Source organism: Streptopelia decaocto (assembly GCF_964273445.1).
Source record: "Streptopelia decaocto genome assembly, chromosome: 6".
NCBI lineage: Eukaryota > Metazoa > Chordata > Aves > Columbiformes > Columbidae > Streptopelia > Streptopelia decaocto.
The window spans coordinates 44,470,464-44,493,595 of NC_138660.1; the positions used below are offsets into that span (position 1 = coordinate 44,470,464).

The window sequence follows — 23,132 nt, forward strand, 5'->3', positions numbered from 1 at the left end:
ATATCTTGACCTTTGAGTACTGAGTGCATTTCTAAATTGCCATATGCATGAAAGATACCATACCTGATTAGAATATCAAGCTTATGTTGCTATATAATCAGAGACATACATTACAAAATCCATTGAAAAGTTTAATTGTTGTGCGTTAACCCCGGCAGGCAGCTAAGTACAACATGGCTGCTCGCTCACTCCCCCCGCAGTGGGACAGGGAGAAAGTCAGATGGCCAAAAGTGGGAAATCTCATGGGTTGAGATGAAGACAGTTTAAGCAAAGTGAGGAAAACAACACCACCAAAAAGTGATGCAAAAGCAATCATTACCACCAGCTGACTGATATCCAGCCTGTCCTCAAGCAACAGCAACCCCTGGAAAACTCTCCCCTCCAGTTTTATTTCTGACCATGATCTTATAGGATATGGCATACACCTTTGGTCAATCTGGGTCAGCTGTCCCAACTGTGTTCCCTTCCAGCCTCTTGTCCACTCCCAACCTACTTGCTGTTGGGAGAAGAGTAAGAAATAGAGAACCCCTTCACATTGTCCACACACTGGTCAGCAATGACCAAAACACTGGTGTGTTAACACTGTTTTGGTCACAAAACATAGCACCACACAGGCTGCCATGAAGAAAGTTAACTCCATTCCAGCCATAACCAGTACACTAATTTTCTGCCAGGCTGCAATTAAAATCCATATCTGGGTCCCATCTAGATTCTGCACTGTACAGAAATCCAAAAATCAGTAAGAATACCTGTCTTCAGTTAGGCAAGTTTCTGGTCACAGCTAAGCATACATCATGTAATCTGTGATGGTTATGTCCAGTCATGCTAAAATTTATGGCCAGAGGAATGACAAAGCTCAAATCTTAGGCTAGTCTTCATCTAATCACATGGATATGGAAGTACACCTCCATCACCTAATTTGACATGTTCACCCTCCATCATATCATTAATATATATTTGGTCACACAGCAGGAAGAAAGAACATAAAGAAGAACTAAGGTAGCTCACCAGGCAGGCTGACAGAACAAGGCTGGATGAGTGGTTTTATAAGAGACCAACCCACCCACAACCTACAGTTTGGTTATGCTTACATTAATGTAGACCAATACAGACAAGAAACAGCTTTTCAGACAGCTGTCACTGTAATTACTACCGAGATTGATGTAAAGGGCAACAGAAGAAAGGAATAAGTAGTTCAGGCTCAAGAAGCTGTGAAACAGCAGCAAGAGAAGCTTAGACATGGAGCAATGCTAAGTGGCTAATAGTGCCTTTTTTCTACTTCTAAGTGCATAGCAAAGGAAAAGAGACTAGTTCCTTTAATTGACTTAAAACCTTGACCACCCATGTGATTCAACCATTCCCAGTCTGCCTGGGTACCTTTAACAGCAAGAACAAGCACTAGCAGTAGAAGCATGACAGAAGAACCAGCAAGTGCTGCTGACTCACGTATACATGTCATTCACATGTCAGTTTGAACAACTGGCTTGGAACATTAAGTCATTAATTTAGACCAATCACTGGAAAAAATGTAAATCTGTGTTTAGTTTGGCCTTAATTGAAACATTTCTGAAACTACTTCCCTAATTCAGGGTACATGCCACCATTCATACAAATTATTTGATGTGTTTTGCACAATGTAAGATCATGAAGAAAGAGGATAGCCAGTGTAAGATTTGCTTGGAAGAATAGCCATGGGAAAAATGTTACACAATTTTGATACCCATGTCTGAGTTGTACTACCTGAAGCCATCTGACTACACTATTCAGAAGGCTCTGCTTAAATACTACAGTGTAAGCACAATTCCACCTCAAAATACCCAGCCCGCCTCAACATGTCACTTTGCCTCAAGAAGTGTTTTCTAAACACAGGCTATATCCTTCCATTGCACGACTTTTGTTCCTTTGTTACTTCAGAGCCATAAATTCAACTGCCTTTTAGTTGCATCCTGCAACTTAATTCCTCTAAATCAGGGGCCACGTCAGCCTTGCAGTCACCTTCAAAGGGTCAAATGCAATTTTAGGACTGTATAAATGTAACTACTCCTATGTTTATACAGACCAAAAACTACATTTGGCCCTTTGAAGGCAACCGTGAGGCTGATGTGGCCACTGGAGAAATTGAGTTTGACATCCCTGCTTTAAATACTGGTTCCTTTTACACAGTCCTGAATTAATCTAAGGATAAAGCTCTCTGTTGAAGGAGATGCAAAGCCAAATTTGCATATCTCAGCACAGAAAATAACTCCCACTGAAAAAAATAAGCTGTCAAAAGGTACAGCCATAATTTGACCCAGAATATCAAGCAAATTCAGAACATGCTCAATCCTCAATTGTATAGTTTCCACCTGTCTCATGGACCATACATACTTATGAGGTTCACATTATTTCAAATCCTTGGTTATCAATTGCCAGAACTACTAGAGCACCAGCACACCCCTAGTGCTAGAATCTGTGTTCTTGAGTGAAGTCAGCCAGCTTTTCTTTACCTGCTTTGCCACTTCCCTTAGGCAGGCTACCCCTTGCTCAAAGTTGGGGAAGACCACAGAGCCATACTTCTGGTATTCAGGGACTGGGCGAATCTTTATCGTAACTTCAGTAACCACTCCAAGAGTTCCTTCAGGACAAAAGAAAAAAATTAGTGGAGTGTTGCAAGATGTACTTCTTACAAGTTGCCCTACTTAACTGTTTCCTGGGATGTTGTAAGGTAACAAATTGGAAACCCCCAAAAATTCAGTATTGCAGTAGGGGGCAATTTATTCCTGACTATTTACGTGGCAAATTCTTACAAGTTACCCTCTAAATCATCATGTTTGTTACCTCCACAGATCTGTTTTAAGCACTGCTCAGAACTGCTGAACTTCACAGGCCTAATTAAGGTCTCAATGTATTATCCTAACACAAGAAATTAATGCCCACATAATGCAATGCACAGACACAGTGGAAGCCACAGCATTAAAGATGCTCATGAAGCCATTACAGAAGCTGAATTAAGATGCAGTTACATAAAACGACTGTGAATACCTTCAGATCCCATAATGAAGTGATGGATATCAGGTCCTGTTGACATGCGAGGTACTTGACAGTTTTTTTCTACTATTCCTCTAGGAGTTACCATTTTTATATGAATCACCTGTTTAAATAAAAGGCAATGACTATAAATACTACTACTAAGGACAAAGGGGGTTTTGTACAATATTTATTTTCTTCAAAATACATTTTAAGCTTGATACAGTTCAGCTTTGTAGACTTTAGACGTTCTGTAGTCAGTCCCAGGAACTTTTGGGATAACCTGAAGACTGTTACCAGCCTTTATTTCTAACACAGCATGTTTTTCACACTCAGATTGTTTCTTGTTCCATGCCAAACAAAATCAAATGTTGGCTAAATGCAGACAGTACCAGTTAAAATGGTTTTGTTTCTCAGCATAGATAGCACTTTATGAATACTAGGATTTTAATCCAGGATTTATACATAGTACTTCAGAGGAAAAAGCGAGGTTTTAAATTTTGCTTTAGAACTGCTGCTTGATAAACCTAGTATAATTCAGTCATCAGTTGCTATAGAAATATTTCTATTAGGAAGAAAGACAGAAGTAAGCTCTGTGAAATAGATTATCAATATTAAACCTGCCATAAGACTGACAGATATGCAAGGTTAGAGGGTTGTTTTTTTCAAAATATTTTTCAGTGTTATTGCTTGCAGCTTTATTCAGCCACATGCAATAGAACCCAGATTTTTTTAATCCTTAATTCAATTATTTTATATCAAGGAAGGGTGGGGTTTGGGTTTTAGTGAAACCTTTAAATGAAGAAAAACTACTGAACTTCAACTAATGACTTTAAAACTTTAAAGCACCAGTAGCTAAGTAACTTCCAACATACTCAGAGTTGTTCAAAAATTTCATTATATACATTTTACAAACTGTTGATTCTGCAATAAGTGGATTTTAGGTGGCTTATAACACACCATTTCTAGATATAAAGTTTCCTCAGAAGGTAAACGCTTCCCTGAAAGTTTCTCACTGTGGCATTTTGAACTGGTCCAAATCAATTTTCAACCCTACTTCCTCCTAATGAAAATTTCAGAAGCTGTTTTAACCTGAAGTTATGCTTCCATGATAGCAAAGCCTTCTGCTGCACATCTCAAAGGACGAGCAAAACTCATTCAGCACCACTGAGGCAGTAGGAGATTGTTGCACTGGAGTAATAGTACAAAATGGTGGAAGGCACCAGAGCCAGTACAGGGTAACACTATTCTTCAACATAGCCAGTGAGTACTGAAATGAAACTGACTTTTAGATCAGCAATAAAAATTATTAGTACTAATACCAAAAGCAAGCAAACAAGCATTTCAGACAAGACTTGATGCCAAAACTGTATCACTTGTTAAGAGACCCACACTTCACTGGCCCTTTTCCCTCTCATTGCGAGACATTATTGAAGTTAAGCCTTAAATTAGAAAAATTGATTAGAGAAAGTATTAGAAAGATTTACCAGATCTTCAATGTTTCCATAGATGTTTTTTTTCATGCCTGATGCTCGTGTTGCTACCCATCCTCCTAGTGAGCTGAACTCCATGGAGTCTGGTTCATGGCCTGTACAAAAGCCACTTTCAGCAAGCTAAAAAGAGGAAAAAAATACATTCTACAGAGCCTGCATTGCTTAGTACTCTAAATCTGTATATTCTACATTTGTTTTTTAACACAAACATCCTGAGCACACGCCCGTTTATTCATGCACAAGTTTTGTCTTTGATATGTAAAAGAAATAAAAATTGATTCTGCTTCTACTGTGCATACGCTCTGCTACATATCAACCTATAATGCTCTTCCCCCACATTTTAAAACTAAGGCCTCTATTGTTTCTAAGAGGCTGCAAATTCAGAAAAAAAATATAACTAAGTAACTGCCAACTTTGCACAAATGCTGCCAATAAATAAGGCACTTCATCTCTTCTTTCTATCCTAATGTGATATGCAGCAGGTCTGCAGAAAATGTGAGCAAATTGCCTGTACTTAATTCTCTCAAGGAGTGATGTGTTATAATATACAACCATCTGGCTGGGCTTCCTGTATGCAATGCTGTCAACTATTTGTGATGCAGATCATGCATTCCTGTACATTAAGTAGTCACTTGTTTCTCATTCTTCTGCATTAGCTTGGCTTTGCCATCTGCACAGCACCTGAGGTTGATTGGATGCCTCAGAATCACAACACCAAAGCTGTTGGACAGGAAAAATTAAAGACCCAGCAGTCTCACATTAAGCAAAAACTGTGTTAGCACATTTGAGACGACCAATTTGCACTGACCAACTGATAACAATCCAGTTGGACATCGGTATTTAAATATACCACACAATGTGGATCTTAACTACGTTCTGTTGTACAAAGTGGTTCTAACTTAAAAAATTGGAAGTCACTTCTATACAACATCTACAGTGACTCATCTAGGTCACAGTCCTCACAGGAGAGGAGCTTGTGGCTTTAGATGCTCACTGGTCATGTATTAGGGAAGCACTAGAGCCTGCACCATCCTCGTTCTTCAAGAGGACAAGAAATTTGCTGCTCTTACAATTTACCAATTTCTACAAGTTGTATAAACACAGGTACAGCAGAAGACCATGCACTTGGAAGCTCATAACTGGCTGTGCACGTATACAGCACTTAGTCTAAACTCCTTGAATCCTGTTGGATGAACAGCACATGCTAAAAGCACTGACAGAACAGGACTCTGCTATGCACATTGCAGTTGCAAGAGACAGCCCCATCCAGCAAATGATCATGTACCAACTATTCCTACAGAATCACAGTCTGATTGATAATGCTTCTTACAAAAAGATATCAAGTATTGTTCTACCTTTGTTATCCATTTGTCACCCTTAGTCTTCAACTATCAGCTATTATTCCATATTCTGTTCTGACAAAAACAAGTAACTTGAGGCTCCTCTACAGAACCCACTAATATCTGGGGTTCTCATCCCACAGAAGACAGTGTCACATTCACACTAGAGTCACTAGCTAAGACAGACAAATGTGTGAAGTGTACACTGATTTTTGAATCCCCCATTACAACACTTACAGCCTAACTTTTGTCAAATATCAGGTTTTCCAGATCTTATTTGTGTAGAATTCAGTGCTTGATTTTAGTTACCGTTATAGGTTTCATGTCATCTGTAAATAAGATAGCCTATTAATAACTCCAGCACCCAGGAAGTTAGGAACACAGTAAGAAGCAAACCTCTTCACTGCAACATAATTCCTAGATAATGCTGGTAAAATCTGTTATGAAGACAGAAGTTGGATTAGTCTCCAATCCAAAGCTTAATACTAGCAAGCTGCAAACCAACCAAGAAAACCCCTTTTCAAACAGTTCCCTCTTTGCACGGTCCAAATTTATCTCTGCATTCTACCTGTACTCCAGTGGAAGTCTGCGTTGGCAGTAACTATACTAAAGTCACAGTTATGCTCAGATGGTACTATACAAACAAGCACAACTTGAAGTCCTAGCTTTAATCACATCCCATTTGCTAGTAATGCTGGAATTCTAGTATATGTAATAAGTTTTTAAAACATAAACATATATACACAAAGTAAATTATCTGATGTTGTATTCTTTGCATGTTGAAGGAAATGCATGTAAGCCCTCACATGCTCAGAGTCACTCCATGTATCAAACCCTTTGTGTGAATACTTGTTTATATTCAATATTGAACAAACTGACAGCCAGTACACTTCTCATAGTCCAACACCTGATTGAAAAAAGTTTTTTGATCAAAAAATATTCAAAAATAACTACATCAGTAGTATTTTAGTTCATAAGGGCTATAAGCAGCAATGGAATTTTGTCCCTTACTCTCAGTGAAAGGAAGAGTAGTGGTGTTTAAAGCATAGGATAGTAGTGAAATATCAAACTACTACCCTAGAAAAAATGTCATTTAATGCAGAAAATATTCTCTTTGCATGTTAATTCCAATCTTGAAACAAACTGATCCAGAAAGGTTAACATGCTATATCAAGTGATAAAAAGGAAAATAAGAGGCAAGAATGGCTCTCTCATCAGAAACAGCTCTGCTTGTCAAGTATGACAAATTTTCTTCTAAAAAGTCGTCTAAAAAAGTTCAAAAATCCTTTCAAATTTCTGTATATTTGTAAAATACATTTAGGCACTAAGAAAAGTTTAGACAACATTTAACTATGAAACAAGTCCTAGAATATATATTTCTAGATAAGCAGAACTGCACATCTTGAAGAATAGTAACAAACATCCACAACTTGCACTGAGAAAGACCCTAAAGAAGGTGATGTGGCTCATCTGATAAACTGCAATTAAAAGCCACTAGAGGTCACTTAGAAATGAAGGTGATCTCATCTTCCACTGGACTCTTGGTTTGGGCAGCTCTCCATCCTTTCTGCTTCTCTTCTGTACCTGGTCTTAGGAAGCAGCAACAGCAGCAAATCTGTTCTACGCTCTAACCTGAGGAAACTACCTCTGGCCAAAATGACTAAAACATGCATCACAAAATGACAATTTGCACCTTTTCTGGTAATCGGCACCAGGTGTCATGCCTTGCAATCACAAGATGTATTCTAAGGTCTGGAACAGGAAGCACAGCTTACTATTGTAATGCCATTTTGTGGCTAGAGCAAGAAAGTGTTCAAATACAGCATTTGGTTCACAGCCATGCACATAATGCTTACCACACAAGTCTGCCTGAAAACACAAAAACTAAGCTAGCATTCAATTATTTAGGCAAGACATGAGGAACAGCTAAGAGTACTATGGAGAAATACTAGTGCTTGACAAGGTAAAAATACCTGTTTTTCCAGATCTTGTCCAACAATGCCAGCTTCCACACAAGCTGTTAAATTTTTCTCATCTATCCAGAGAATCCGATTCTGTTGAAAAGCCAAAACTAAGAATCAGTGCTAAATATTTTTGTTTATTTCCTTCCCTAATGCTATAGGATCAACATCCTTGGTCACAGAGTTTATTATTAATACAACTCCAGTTATTACAGCTGTGGAAGCTGAGCCCTTAGCTCCCTCAAACAGCTACACAGCAAGTTACAATTTATGAAGTCATCACTGTAAGAGAGTCATATACTTACTAGTTAATTTATACTAGGAATGTTTACAGAAATAATATAGAAAAGACAGAAAAAAAATTAAGTCAAAACTTTTACAGAAGTTAAGCCATACAAGGATTTTCACAATTAACATGTCTGGATTCAGGCACCTTCAGTCCTTAAGTTACAGCAAGAAAAGTATTCCTAAACATATTCAATGGATTAAATAGGCCACATTAAGTTATTCCAATTCAGCTCTTGGATTTTGACACAGAAAGCAAAAATCACGATATTACTACAGGATATCAGATTATGTACATACTTTAAAAACTGAAGATATTTGGAAGGATTATATCATTTTGTCTGATGAGACACTCACTGTCCCATTAGTATATTCTACTAAACAGGAAAAAATAGTAAACACTGCAAGTTACATGGTACACTAGCCATGATTGTCGATGAGGACAGTCCATCTGAAGGAGAAACTTAACAAATATGGTTTTAGCTTTCTTTATATAAGGACAACACAGAAGCTTCGGCTTCTACTCTTTGTTTTTATTAATTACACTGCTGGTGTACTTCTATAATTTTGTATATTAATTTTGTATAGAAGGAGAACAGCTCTGATTTCCTTTTGCCTTGACTTTTCAAACAACAAATATGGACATCTTGCAGTCCAACTAAACTCTGCTTTTAAGCAGTTGTCTCCCCTCACAACATCTGAGCTGATGAATTATTCAAAGCCAGCTATTTCAGCTCTTTTCAGACACCTTTAGTTTCAACATAAACCACTTAACTGATCTAAGATGCTTATGTAAATCAATTTTTTTGCAATATGGACCCTACACATAAGACAAAAATGCCCATTAAGTGTCTATTAAAATACTAAAGCTTAGCGAATCATCTTAATTGCTTTGAGACATCCAGGTTTTAACTCTGACAATGCTTCTTTTTCATCTTCATATCTTTATTTCCCTCCTCATTAATGAGTAAAAGAATTGGCTTGCAGAGTTATTAGAGACACATGAAAATGGTCTCTTTTCTGACTTGGTGTACACTTACATATCCAGCTGACACAAAAGCATGACAAGTTAACCACATTCCCTTCCCACCCCCAGTCAAAGCCATGGGCTATGAATCAATGCGTTCAAACGAAGACCTGGCTCAGCATCGCACTCTTCACATTTCACACCATACAGACACCCAAAGAGCTTCCTTCAATACACAGCTACTGCCTTTGCAGAAGAAATCGCTTTGTAGCCAGACACGCTGAGAAATAAGTGTAACCAAAGCACCACTGAGTAGAGAAAATGGAGCCAAACCCCAGGTCTTACCTTCAAGGTTACAGGAGTTAATAAGCTCAGCAGGTGCTCAGAGGCAGCAGAGCCTTACATCAAAGATAGAGCTCTTTCTGAGGCATCTCATTACCATGTAGTCATAAAACTATCATTTTAAAAGTATGAAGCTCCTTCATAATGGAAATATGAAAACCAGCACTAAAATTTAAAGAACTCCATTTCTAGACTGCCATAAAGCTATGAACTTCACATTCTCTAGATGCTATCTACACTAAAAATCTAAATTTTTGCCTTTAAAGTTGATCCTTCAAATTGATTTATAGATACTAGGTCACCTTGCCAACCTTTGCTTTAAGTATTTTTTACAGTCTGCAAAAACTAGTGAAATTTGTAATAACAAATAACTACCTCCTGGCCTTTCATTTAACCTCAGATACAAGTTCCAATATAGAAGAACAGCAGCTTCCTCCAATTCTCACTTAAAGCTGCTATAAGGAGGCCTAACAGTGATTTTTCTCTTACTAAATACATACAGGTCATATGAAGTGCTACAGGGCTAATATCAGCAAAATATCAGTTAAACTGAAGGTGTATCAATTTAATCATACATGGTACAGATTAATACTTCCATCCCTACTTTATTCTTGCAAAGAAAGCTCAATCGCTGGTTATCACCAAAGTAAACAAAGGATAATTTTAAAGAAATAAAACATTAAGAGTGACATACCATTTGTGATGTATCCAGTGAGACAATTGTTCTTTTTTCTTCTTCAGGACATTCAAGGGCACTAGAGACACTCGTCCCTCCTGCAAATATGGGAGTGACACTGATCACAAAATTCCCAGGTAGCTTTTCTTCACATACCATCCCTCTCACTCCCTCCTTTCTGATATTAAACTTAATAAAGTAAGATCACTCAAGTTAACTGTTTGAGGCTGGTGATTAGCCTTTTAAGGCTGTCCATTCTCCTAAACCAGGTTTCACAGAAATCAATGCAGCACTGGAGCTGACAGTGCTTTAACAGCACTCAATAACAAACAGTGAAATTCTGTTACCATCTCAGCTGCTTCTTTCAAGTCCAAAATAGTTTAAAAACAGGGAAGGATAAAAAAGCCATCCAAGAAACAGAGATAGCTATGGTTTCTATATATACTTTTGAGATCACTATGGAAGCCACTATACTTCTACCTAGAAAGCTGGCTTAAAAGTCTACCTAATAGAGGAACGCAATACTTATCTGAAAGCATGAAAGAAACTAAATGGGTATAACTATAAAAAAAAAATAAAACCAAATGTCAGACTTCTTTGGAGCTTTCTAATGTATCTTTATAGGATGTCCCAGAACAGGCTCTAAGAAGCCTTTGGCTTCTGAAAGGCTGCAAGAGCCATAGGAAAAGAGACTAAGATGCTAAGAGATACACAGTGAAAAACCAATGGCAAGTACAGAGACAGTGTCAACTAATACAACAGCCTCCAAGAGCAGTAAAGCCTGTTAACTTGGTTTCCAATGACAGGAAAGGTGGCATTTTCCTCAAATACCAACTCCTACAGTAGCAACTCCAGAAGTTAACCATAGTCCAGTACAAATAGACTTGGCAAACAATCTAAAGATCTTTCTCTATCCTGCTCAGTGAACAAAAGATAGTCAGTATTGCTGCTTGCAGCTGTACCAATTTACTGGTTCCAAAGGTGACCTGCAGCAGCCTTACAACTCTACAGATCTGGCAAGAGTGACAGTGTTTGAGGGGAAAAAACAGCTCCTTTGGTTTGGTGTTGCCTTCAAGTGACATGCTGATCTTCTCAAATAGTAAATGTCCTTCCTGCAGGGACTACTCTCCTACAGCATAAGCAAGTACCAAGTAAAACACACAGATCTATCCCACAGAATTAAGAGTTCTTGATCAAAAAGCTTCTCACAGAATGAACTCATGAAAGCCAACATCCCAAGTTCCCTGAGCTGAGTCAAAACAAAGCAGCTCATGACTCTACTTCAGCAGGCTTCGAGGAAAAAGTATCCACAACTAAAAACCTGAAGTTCTTTAGGCTGAGAAAGACACAGATTATAGATGCCTTTACCTGTGCTCTGCACCTGGAACATTTCCTGAAAACCCTTTGTCACAGGAACCTCTACTCTAACTCTCAAACTGAACAACGTCTAAAAGAAAATTAGAATTATGGTTAATGCTTTCGCAGTACAGTGTGTGACCACAATCCTCACGGGACCTACGAGAGTCAACAGTACAAAAAAACCCTAATTTATATAGGTTTCTGGGAACAGAGCCTGAGTAATCCATCCAAAACCACAATATCTCTAACACAGATATTTGAATTTCTTGATGTATTTCCTAGAAGACTTCCAAGGCACAGAGGTAGATTTCAGCTTCATTCAATCATTCCTCTTGCACATTCAATATTCAAGATGTTGACATACTTTTAATGACTTCCACTAAATTGAATATAGCAGCTTTTAATACTGTAAGATCACAAAAAAAATTAAGACCACATTTAAAATACTCCCCAAAAAATTTCTAACTATTGAATTATTGTTACAAAATATCACTAAGATCACATATTTAAATCAAATCCAAGTATAATATATTTTCACTAGTAACGTTAAACAGATTTGAGATTCCATAACACTTACCGCCAAACGGTATTACGCAGAGATTGTGTTTGCAGGCTAATTCCACAATTTTAACTACATCTTCATGGCAAACTAAAAGAGTCCAAACAATTAAAAACCAGGAGTTATGCATAGTACCATTATTTGTGCTTAGTACTAAATAGTGCTTTCTGAATAAGCAGTAGCTCCTTTTCTGACACAAGCAAGGATGACATTTCAAAGGGTTAAGCACTAAATAAGAGCTGGGCTCAGAAGTATCATAGTTCCAGGGCAAAGTTCAAACCTGAAACAATTCTACATTTGAAGAACTAACTATAGCCTTAGTCTCCTGCTCTACTCACTAATTGAAATATGCAAATTCTCAGGGCAAGGTGGGCTACCAAACAGTTAACAATTAATCTAGGTGTCTGGGAAAACAAAATTTAAAGCTTTTGTTGAAAATAAGTGGTCCAATTTAAGTGAGAAAGAAGTCTCTTCTGAGAGCTGAACAACGCATTTTTCCTCCTGGCCAACATTCAGTTTCAGAAGCAGAGCTGCTGGTGAAATTTACTTTTTCACAATGTATTCTGTATCTGGTCAAAGAAGGAAGCAGTAATGCTCGTGCACAGGCAAGGAAGAAGATAAAATACAGCATGTACCTGAGCTTGTGCAAACAGCAGAGAATGAGCAGAACTGAATAAACATGCTTATAAACTCTGGCTACATTGCTCTTGACACACAGCTTTCCACAGTGGTAAGTCAATCACTTTATTCATTTTGGAGCTGCACAAAAAGCTGTGACAAGTGCTGTTCATAGTCATCACTGCTGTCATGTCAATACCTGTACTCAAGTAACGAGATGCATTTACAGCACCTCTTTTTATGCCTCCCATATGAGATTTTTTTCCCCCTAAATAAAGGAAGCAAACTTGAGCTAAGACTAAGTTCTTACCAGAAATTTTGGGCTGTTTAATGCAGTGCAGCTAAAATATCAGAAAGTTACAAAAGGTAAGGAAACAGTTGGATTTGTACAGCTGAACAGAAATTGGCAGCTACTGAGATCAACTGACTTTTTGGTTAGCTACTGGAAGTAGCTCCCAGGGACCAGAGAATCATGACTCAAATAGAAAATTCCCACAAGTGCACAAATAAAGTCATATCAGTTTTAAGTATTTGTATCCTTCTACCAGAAAGAAGCAAGCATATTTTCTGCTACGGATTATGTACAACAGCATTAGTTATTATTCTGTTTAAAGCAAGCCTAGCCTGCACTCAGGTTGCACTGCTCTTTCTTCAAGTCAATGATCCTTTGTAAAGTTTTCTGATAGGAGTTAGAGGTGCTATATCTTTTTTAATAAAGAACAACATGTTATAAACCAAAGTTCTTTAATGCAAACATTTCACTACCCTTCTACTGTTACATACTCCTTTCAAAAACAAGACTTAGACTGCAGTTTAGACAACTATTCTTGGTGAACATACAAGTTGAAATTACACCATGGTTACTTAAGTCACAAATTCAGCTGTCAACAGAAACTTCAGCTATATTTAATAAATTTGACTTCCCCACAAAATGATGGGATTTCACGAGCACAATCTGCAATCCAGATATTAAACAAGAACGGTTACCATTCATGAGAAAATTCCTTCAATTTCTATAAATATGAGTGAAGTCAGTGAACCAAGAGAGCTTCCCCATGACAAGAAGAGTAAGACAATTAAAGCTTACCAGGCCATACAACTATATCAGGAATTCGCTTAAACATTCCTTCCCTGAGTACAAATATTTCATGTAGGCAGTGACCTGAAACACAAACAGTAAGTTAACAAGTTCAAACAAGGAAGCATCAAAAGCAGCACAGTTACATCATAAATGAAGTTCTCTCACCATGAGCTCTGAATACCCGATCTTCTGCATCCTGCGAATATGAGATTTTAGTGGCTCTAAGATCCTGAAGAAATTCTTCATTTACAATGGATGGAGGTACATCATTAACATTTAAGGATGCCTACAATATAAGAAAGTGAGTTCAGTAAAGGTAGGTTCACTGTTATAGCATTTCTGTACAACAGAAATAATAACAGGTTAACACTAACTGATACCCAAAACAACTATTTCAGATCAGAAATACAGAAGTTCTCTTCCTCACCTTCAATTGCTGATCCCCTGTCCTACCTGGTACTCAGCTGACCAGATGCACACAGGAAGTTTTATTCAAATAACACATTCTTATCCTTTTCCCTCCCCAGAAGTTTGGAGAAATGCACCACCTTATGAGTGCAGACCAAACAAAATACCTTTTTAAAGACTTCCCAAGATCCAACAAAAACAGCTGCTTGAACAGAACTACAGACTCTCTTGTTGATAAAGGGGTAGAATGGAAGGTCACAATCCCTTTTTGAATATAAATCCCTCCTCCAATACAGAGGAATACATACTAAAGCAGCTAAGCACCCTGCAAATCTACTTCTGTTTCTACCAACCCACTCCCCTCCTCCTCCTGTCATGTAGTGGAAGTTAAATCCATTTTGGACCAAAGCCTAATCCTAAGTCCAAAGCAAGGCAAAACTAAGTTTGACTGATCTAACACAACCAGCATACTTTGAGTTGACCTCACACATCAGAAGGACTTCATAAAAATCCCTGTTCAGCCACTAACATACATGTGTTTCCAGAAAGCCTCTAGCTAGAAGTCCTAATCAACACCTTGGAAAAAAATTTTCTTTCAAAGAAGGTACACTGGACATTTTGGCTTACCAACTGGGGTTGAATCAAGGTTCTGCAGATCCAGAGGGAGAATCCCTGCTTGAGGTTTTTTAAACAACCTGTTCTTCCAGGTCCTTACAACACATGTCATATAGTATTCTAAGGGCTTCTCAGAATGCAGACCTAGATACTTAATTCCCTTTTCTAGAGTCCACTTTAGACATCAGGCACATAAAAACATAGTTCATGTGTTTATTTTTTAAACCCACTTAGAGAATGAGGATGCTTTACAGAATCCAGTTCCAAAAAAATAAGATCTTTGTTGACATTAAGTGTAATGTTTTTAATGTTCTTTGATGGTTCCAAAACCTTGTTTGTTTGTTTTTTTTTTCTTTCTCCTTAAAAATGGAGCCAGTAAATTTATGTATACTTTTCTACAGGTAACCTCCCTAAAGCAATATGTTTTCTGCTACAAGTGGCCTCAAATCAAGTAGTTTAAAATTAGATATAAGGCTTGTCTTATGACTGAAACTAACTTCTGGACTTCAAATCCTATTGCAAAAGAAAATTTTACTATGCCATCTTTTGTTTTAAATACACTCCTAAAAATTAGGAGCTGCACAAAAGTTAGTTAGAACAGTCCAGTGCTTTTAAATCTGTCATGAAAACCTTACTGACAAATTAACAGAAATCATCTTCAACTCAAATAGGAGAACATTCTTGCAATTTTGTTATAAACCCATTAGGAAAGAGTACAGGCTGCCTAATGATGGCAGGATGAGGTTGCTTACAGCAAAAAGTATTTTGTATAGTGTTTCACATAGTCAAAAAACATTTCTTTGACCAGCCTAGCCTACACTTCTTGGAAATTACAAAGAGCAAACAGCAATACTGAATTCATTTTTCTTTCACCTTCTGAAGTTTCAGTCTTCTACCAAAAAAAAAAAATAAAGTATACACACCCATTCAGCTTTTATTTCCTGGAACAGAGTTTTGCCTATCTTTGCTCTACATAACCTCCAGAACAGTTGATACTTTTTGCCAACATGCATCTCTAAGATACAAGCTTAGAGGATAGCACCAGTTACCAAACTAACAGCAAAGGAAATAGAGATTAATAGTCTCCCATCTGCCACCACAGCAGCAGCCTATTCTGAATGGGTTTGATTCTCAAAGTAATAAGAGCCAAAGAAGGGAAGTTTTAACCTTCAACAGTAAAGTTTTCAGGCAGTTAAAACACCCATGGTGTTGGAACTTGCCTGCCTGTCCACCCTACAAGAAACTATGTAAGGTTATATAGAAATTAAGAGTACTTACATGAATAATTCAGAAAGCAATATCTGCCTGGGATGTTCATGACTGATAGCTAACATTTAGAGGTTCAAAAGGACAGCCAAGTGTTTGTTTTGAAGTTTTCATATGGGAGACATGGCCTAGTGAAAATATAGTTTCAACAATGATTCGACTTCTGGAAGAGGGTAAGTGCTGTTCTGACTTGCTTTAAGGATAACATTACACTTCTTGAAATAAGGTGTCAGACACCTGAGAAAGACTTTTCCCTCCAACATATTCACTTTGTCACCTACAAACACATAAGTTGAGATCAAGTGTTGCTTAGGTGAGGAGTACACTGCTGCTGAGACCATGATTGTAGGGGTCAGTCACAACAAGCACAGAAGAACTCAGGTCCTGGAATGCTGCTCTCAGCTCTTACTATTCTGCTATTAATACACATTCACACAGTCCTGTTTGCTAACCCAAATACCAGAGCTCTGACAGAAATTGGGAAACATAAGAAACAAAGAACCAGGTACCAAATAAGATCTTTAAGCCACTTAAAAAATCCCTGCTAGCTGTGCTTACATTTTCTATTTTAAACTTTAGTTTCCTCATGGATTTCCATAGACAGAACAATCATTTCAAGTTGAACATCAAGTGCCTGAAGATCTTTTTTGTCCATAAGAGGAATACAAAGTACTATGACAATTCCTTCCAGGTGGCTTTAAGTATCTTGATTTTTATCTCTCTTCCATAAGCATTTTAATCCTTTTGTTTTCATCTTTGAAAACAAAAGACTAAAGAGTTAATATTGTCCATATAAATCCTACATACAATGCCAAGCAAAAATATACCTTTATTTATTTTTATGGTATTGTAATATTTTAAGATTGTGCACTGAAAGGCTAGACGGTAAGCCCATGTGAACTAGGTCTAGACTGTTATCTTTGGGGATTCTTGTCTGAAAAAGGAAAAAAACACCAGGCCTAGAGCATCACAGAAGCAGGTACATTTACTGTTACTAATTATAGCAGGAAAAAGGCAAACAAATGAAAACACATGGAACAGGGAATCTTCCAGTCTTATAGAAGAGAAGCAGGAAATGATGAGATAGAAAGACAAATGGTCCAGATCTTTCTCCTACTGCCTTTCCAATACTCAAGTTCCTTCATGCTCAGATGATAGAAGGTGAAGGACCAGTACAGCATAACAACTGGAAAGATAACTAGGAACCATGACAGAGACATGAAAAAGGGAGACCTACAGTAGTAGTTGAGAATAGCTATGAGAAGTCCAGATACACACTGGAGACTGTAAAGAGTCCTAGTCTGTGTCAAGGCAGTCAGCCTGTTTCAGATTGCAACAAGAATGTCAGAACCAGAGGGGCACAACACAACAGGAAAGCATTCAACATTGCTGGCAGATATCCTTAAAACCTGTTTTGCAAGATATACTGTGAAACCAAGACGCCATTCAAGAATCCACCCTCATCCTGACTCTTAGTTCTATTCTTTCCTCTACATGTAGAAAGGGAACAATGTCTCTCAAGACCTCTGGTCACAGCAAATTAAAGCAGCTGACATTTAAGAGCAATCCTGGTCAAGGAAAACACATCAAGAGTTTTTTCCAAAATATCTTGGCAGATGGAGACTGTGCAACTCATAGCAGATTAAAGTATGTCTTGACTGGGAAGACTGAAGAAACAGGCTTTGGGTATAATTAAATACACTCAAAATACAGCACAGTTTAACTTCACTGAACCTTCTGTCTTTGTTATCATGAACAGTGCTCAAGTTGCATAAACAATTTCCTCTAGGCTAACAGTTTCCACATCTTGAAAAGCAACCTACAAACAAGGACAAACACACCTCCTGGTATTGGAGACTTCGATTCCAACAAAAGCACTACCAGTTAACCTGGAACCACAAGTCATGCTAAGTCAAACATTTCATGTGGAACACTTTTTTCAAAAACTGTGCATTAATATTAATACAGTATATTTCAATAACATGCAAGGTGACTTTCAGGACAACAGCTGAATCATCTTTAACAATGTGGTCTTGATTACCACCAAGACTAATGTTCAAAGGAACTGGTTCAGCTATTTACTTACTCTAGAGGTAGTTCTGTGCTCCAGACTTGCTCCAAAGGTTTTTTCTATCCATTCCTTAAAAGTTGGTAATACCATACCACCTAATCTGTACCTGAAAAGTCAATATTACACAGGGTCATTTTAAATTAAAAGACTGTATGTCAGATACACTTTTGATTTTATGTATGCACAAATACTTAAATTTTAAACCAAATTCTTTACCTACAAGCCTGCAAAGCTTCTGCAGATTTAGTTTTCACACCGCTGCACATTTCATTGTATTTTATTGTTCTGTACTCCACACAAAATCAATTGTCAATATCTTGAGCATTATTTACCTTCATGATCTTTGGGAATTGTGGCATAAGGCTTTTCAGATATCCCACCCCCCCACCCCCAGTCTTTACTTCTAAGAAAGGTCTCTCCTTTTCAGTAGGACAGAAAGCAGTGTCACAGTTTATATGGCAGTTACAAGCAGAGGACAAAGTGTGTAAGGACATGATGCAATGTGAACAGCAACAGTCTCAGACACACAGACACAGCTCAATACACCCTACATGTTAAGAGGAAAACAGTGTTGAAGGTTCTGCCCTCATCAGAATGTATCAGAATCCATCAGACAACATGAATTTATTTCTATCACACACTCTTTGGCAAGAGTTTAGCCATGTAACAGATGAAGGCTTACAGACAAGGGAGCTGTTGGTGAATATGTGTACCACGTGTGAAAACAAAGAGGGCTGAGGACACAAACCAGGGATAATCTATTAAGTGTATACATATACACACCTTGTGTATGTTTATGTACGCACAAGCATTCTCCAAAGAAAACAGAAAAAGGACCTTTCTTTGGTATTAAGAACTTTCAGCAGCTGAGAATCCCTACTATAGTTTGTACCTGGGTCACTGCATTAAACCTCATGGGTCTTCCTTCTGAGATTATTCAGTCACTGTTAATTCAGTTATGACCCTGTCCTCAGAGCTGTTGCAACCACCTCTACAACTAAGTCACCTGTTACACAGAAAGATCAATTCCTTTTGTTTCCTCATGTCAACCACCTCCCAGTTCTCCTATGGCAAACAAACCCTACACTACTGCTATAGATAAAAGGCTATAACCCTATCTCAACTCAAGCTAGACTCTTCAGCTTGCAAGACAGCATTCAGTTGTTCTTGTGACCGCTGTTATTGTTTCATCATGTCCACATGAAACAGTTAAGTGAATTCTATAAAAAGGAAAGTGCAATAAGCCATGAAAGTTTGCATTTGCAAAGGTACAGAGACACTCAAGTCAGCTTGGTGTGCTTTCTTTTCTAGACTAGTAAGAATCATTTCTCTCTGGTGAGATGGTAGAGTCTATAATAAAGATCACTTGATATATGGAAAAGCATGGTCTCTTGGGAAAGTCAATATGACTTTCATAAAGGGAAATCCTGTTTAACTAACCCTTGGAATTCTATGAGTGTGTAAAAACTGTCAGTGAATAAAGGAGATATAAGTAACATTAAATTTCACACTCCTTTATACCTCTGCAGCTATATGCAACCCTAAAAGCTATTTGAGATAATACATTTGTATAGTACTAAAGAAAAGGTTCTCCTACAGGCTAAAGGATAAGAAAGTCAAGAAGCAAAGGGCAAGGTTTCTTGATCACTGTCCAAGACAGGCTCAGGAGTGCAACGTGCCACATACTGGTACTGTTTTACATCAAGTTTTCATCAGTGATCTGGATGGTCTTTCCAACCAGGTGAATAATACTAAGCTCTTTTGGGTAAACAGATACTACACTGATAGGATGGAACTCAGTACCTTAAACCCAAGCAGACAAAGAAGGAAGATGTAGATAATTCCAAGAGTAAAAAAAGTTACCTGCATACTTTGCAGAATCAGACTGGTAGTTAATATAGGAAAAATCATGGCATCTTCATTGACAACATACAACAGCAGCCAGTGTTATGCATCAGCCAGGCAGGCATACAAAAGAAGACAGTTCAACTCTTTTTGCAGCTCTGTGGAACTCCGAGGTACCAACACCTTGAGTGCTACACACTGGTTTTGTCCCTGTATCTCCAGAAAGACATAGTGGAGGTAGAGGGTTCAGAGAACAGCAACTATAAAGACCAAGGGGCCTGACAGAGACTAAAGAGCCCAGGATTCCCCAGCACGGAGAGAAAGGAGAAGAGAGGATATGACTGAATCTTGTATAATCAATAAAGCAGTAGATGGGCTTAAGAACTGGCATTAACCTAACCCTGCAACACAGTAAGGGATACTTGGTATAAAACACAAGCACTTGACACAACAGCAACCTGCAACTTGTGCCAGAGGATGCTATAGAGGAAGACAGACTTGAAACCTATTAGACAAATTTATCAACAGATCTTTAAGTAGATACTAAAAGGACAAGGTATTTACCGTATCTTTGCAGATGCCTATTCTCCTATTTTCACTTGACTCTCCTTTGCTACTGTGACAAAGTATTCCATAGAAACTACACTGGTGGTGCCCAACAGGACATTTCTAATATTATCCAGGAGTAAGAGAGAGAATGCCAATGGAAGAAAACACCATTCTCTCCCATTCTAGAACAGCAACTGGTACTCAAACAGCAGCCTTAATATGCTTCCTCCTGAAAAAAATAATTGAAGTCCAGCCCTTAAACTTTTCTTTCAAAGCACACTGCATGTATTTTCTGTGCAGCATAACCTACTCCAGATAAACTAAAAATATCAGATGAAAGAATGAGCAAAGTGACAAGAGTCAGAATCCTAGCAGAAGGAGAGATATCAAGATCTCCCTAAATATTATACAGTGAACCCAAGGGCCCAAGACTAGGCTTTGCTTTTTAATCTGGGCCTGAAAATTAAGAAATTAAGGATTAAAGTATTCAACATAAATTAGGCTTTTGAAGCTTTGACTCAAACTAGCTCCTGCTAGTTTACACAAAGACCAGGAAAGAATTTTTCTTAAGGACAGTATTATTTCAAACTTACTTCTCCATTCTTTTTCTTTACTCTTACAAAAAGTGTACTTTTTTAAAAACCAGTGAAGAAACTGCAAGACTACTTTCCACTGAGGCAGAAAAAAAACCAGTAAGATGTCAAGTGACAGGCTTAAATCGCACTGGAAAAAAGTTAGAGATCCCCAAGTAGACTTAATTTTAATGTCTTTTCCTCAAAAAAGTATTTATCGGAAAAGCAAGCTTGCTGTACAGAGAGCTAGCAGGTAATAAATCAGAAGTGTTGCTACTACAGAACATACAACTGAAGAGCAGTTTTTATTTTTAAGCTCAGAGAACAAATTATGCCCATTCACAACAGTTAAGAAACCTAAAACACAAATTGGAAGTTTAATAAAGCAACTTGTTTATGCCCAAAAGATTCTCAAAACTGGCAAAACTGCTTTGGCCTGCTCAATGTTATCTAAAGCTTTAGAACACGGTGCAGATTCTCAGCCCAATTCCTTTCTCCAACGGAAGTTTAACGCAGAGAGTGTATCTAGTTACAGAAAACACTTGCATTAATTTGTCTTTGTAATACTTTTAATAAACCTTCCAATAAGCCACACAGTCTGTTTTACCACATTAGATTACTGTGTATAAAATTCAGTAAACCTGTTAAATGCAGAACAACAAATAACCTATTTTATGAGATAAAGCAAGTTTTTTGTCTTCTTTGGATTAACTTTTTTCAAAAAAAAAAAAAAAACACTAACACACTTCAGGTATATAAATTTTCAAATTACCTTTTTCCTGTGAATTCTGCTTGACCCTTCTTATTGAAAATGAATTTGGAGTCATTATATCCCCAGCCATTCCACTTCAGAAGTTCTTGCCTTAAAGGGAGAAAAATATATGTGAGAATGTTAGCATATTGTGAGCCTAGAATGATCTGTAGTTACATGGCTTTGAGAAAAAAAAAGTCTTATCAGACAGCAATTCAAGAAATCAAGTACATATCAGCAGTGCATATCTTAGAGCTAAAAGTCATTCTGCAACCAATCTTGTCTCCTTCAGATCACATCCTAAGACTTGAAAGACAAGATACTTTAGAAAAACAACCATCTTAAGTCAATGCACACTGTATGGTGATATGCTGAAATTAGCAAGAACGATGTTTGAAAGATGATTGTTTTTAAATCTACACGAATACTAAAACACAAATAGCTAAATATTTTCAGAATGAAAAAGACATTAGGCATTTTTTCCCTCTGTCAAGAGAATAATTTAAAAATTTTAGTTGTTTGACATCACTACTGTAATCCCGCTGCATTCTTAATAATATTCACTTCATGAGGCACTCAAAGACATTTGTATTGAAAATATTTTGGAAAGTAAAAATCCCCAAGAACTGCAGGAATAACATACCAAATACAACCTGAATGTGCTGTCACAGCATGCCATCATAAGAATAGGAATATTAAAAAAAAAGAAACAAAACAAACCATAACCACAAAAAATAACGATAAAATTGAAATACCTTAAGCACAACCATACCAAAACATAGGATCTTAGTTATGATGAAGTCAAAAATCTAGCAGTATAAATATATTTAAAACTCTGATACAGAAAGTAATTACACATTAATCTAACTTTGCTCAAAAGTTTGCTATTTATTTACATTAGAAATTAAGTACTAACCAAAAATCTGAATTTTAGTTCCTAAAAAGACATCTTAAAGTCTGTAAATAGATTATTTACCTCACTCCACTATATCCAGTGAATGTGACTCTTACTCTTTCACTGTATTAGTTAAGAGTAAGATGATGATCGGGTGACCACTTCAAAAAGACCTTGCAATTAAGAGAAAACACTGCCTGAAGTCAGTTATAAATCCAGCATTACATACAAGATAACTGGGTGATAACTGATTACCAAAGGCTTTCATTATGAAGATAATATTAACATAGGCTGCTAACAGACTGTCAATGTTGTAATGAAATAGACTTGGCTTAATCAAAATTCATTTTTCTTCAAACTGCCCATACACAAGGTTTTCATCAAATGGGGAAAAAAACCCCACACAAGCACGGACATGTATTTCATTACAATTGTTTGAATCAGACATTTCAACGAGCCTTTAACAAATTTAG

The 23,132-nt window shown here is 37.4% G+C and overlaps 1 protein-coding gene across 2 annotated transcripts in view; it reads right to left on the reverse strand.

Annotated features, from left to right (window-relative positions):
• Positions 1-23,132, reverse strand: part of AGPS (alkylglycerone phosphate synthase) — a 56,596-nt gene that overhangs the window by 22,357 nt on the left and 11,107 nt on the right. For both annotated transcript variants that reach the window (XM_082057182.1, XM_082057181.1), the window contains exons 2-11: positions 21,786-21,875; positions 18,063-18,153; positions 13,853-13,973; positions 13,694-13,768; positions 12,007-12,078; positions 10,089-10,168; positions 7,813-7,893; positions 4,494-4,619; positions 3,022-3,130; positions 2,487-2,614 (exon numbers count right to left, since the gene is read on the reverse strand). In XM_082057182.1, the coding sequence (XP_081913308.1) occupies positions 2,487-2,614; positions 3,022-3,130; positions 4,494-4,619; positions 7,813-7,893; positions 10,089-10,168; positions 12,007-12,078; positions 13,694-13,768; positions 13,853-13,973; positions 18,063-18,153; positions 21,786-21,875 (973 nt within the window). The remainder of the gene's footprint in view (positions 1-2,486; positions 2,615-3,021; positions 3,131-4,493; positions 4,620-7,812; positions 7,894-10,088; positions 10,169-12,006; positions 12,079-13,693; positions 13,769-13,852; positions 13,974-18,062; positions 18,154-21,785; positions 21,876-23,132) is intronic.